Source organism: Sinocyclocheilus grahami, unplaced genomic scaffold (genome assembly GCF_001515645.1).
Source record: "Sinocyclocheilus grahami isolate Dianchi unplaced genomic scaffold, SAMN03320097.WGS_v1.1 scaffold255.1, whole genome shotgun sequence".
Taxonomy (NCBI): domain Eukaryota; kingdom Metazoa; phylum Chordata; class Actinopteri; order Cypriniformes; family Cyprinidae; genus Sinocyclocheilus; species Sinocyclocheilus grahami.
This window is the reverse complement of record NW_015505434.1, coordinates 1,694,115-1,695,097: the sequence shown is the minus strand read 5'-3', so window position 1 is coordinate 1,695,097 and position 983 is coordinate 1,694,115. Positions and strand designations below refer to the sequence as shown.

The 983-nt window shown below is 38.4% G+C and overlaps 1 protein-coding gene across 1 annotated transcript in view; it reads left to right on the top strand.

The window, feature by feature from the left end:
- LOC107598768 (OX-2 membrane glycoprotein-like) overlaps positions 1-983 on the top strand; it is an 11,645-nt gene that overhangs the window by 845 nt on the left and 9,817 nt on the right. Inside the window, exon 2 of the mRNA XM_016290202.1 lies at positions 150-482. Within this exon, the coding sequence (XP_016145688.1) occupies positions 150-482 (333 nt within the window). The remainder of the gene's footprint in view (positions 1-149; positions 483-983) is intronic.

The window sequence follows — 983 nt, the reverse complement described above, 5'->3', positions numbered from 1 at the left end:
ATTGTATACTTTATGCCCCCTAAAAATAGTGAATTAAAGTTTAATAAAAAAAATGCTTATTTTAAAATGCTTTCTTAAAAAATGCTTAGAGGTGGATGTATTTGTTGTATACCATTTTAAATGATATCAGATTTGTCAATATGTCCTAGGTAAGGTCCTTGCACCACCTCATCTTCAGGCGATGGCTGGACTTCCCTTCATGCTGGCCTGTAATATTACCATGGAGACAGGAGAGGTTTTAAAACAAGTACTGTGGTTAGACATGGCAAATAAAACTATACTCCACTATCAGCCTGATAAGAATGATCATATCACCAAAGTGGATGGAGTCGAGCTTTCACAGCAAACCGCAGGTCAACAAGCTCACACCAGCGTCATCACCATCAGAAGAGCCGCGCCAGCCAACGAGGGCTGCTACCAGTGTCTTTTTGATGTGTACCCAACCGGGCAGCAGAGAGGAAGGACATGTCTTTCACTTACAGGTGAGGCTTGGTAATCACTTTCAAACTTTCTAAAAATACCCACAGCATGTTTCTGTGCTCTTGATATTTTTCCCCACTGATGATTTGAAAATATGAATTTAGAAGGAAATATTACTCATCAAAGAGACTGCAAAAATGTAGAAAATGTATGCAATTTTTTTAGACCTGCACCAAGATGGTTTCATGATGTTATTGATCGTTATTACATTGTGCTCACAAGACATTGACGATTGGTTATAAATAGTGCCCCAACAGGAAGTGGTGAGAACCACCATCCTGCCTGGCCTCTTTTATTTAAAAAACTGACAACAAACTATCACAAAACCACACGACTCTACATCAGATAAAAACTGCCATTGGGTTTGTGATAAGTTTTATTTTATCAGCCTAAGTTAGTGTTGATAACAAGTGAAGGCAATGGGCGTATGCTAATATGTCGCACATTTTCCAAATATTTACCTGAGCATAGTCTTAAAGGGATAGTTCACCCAAAAATGAAAA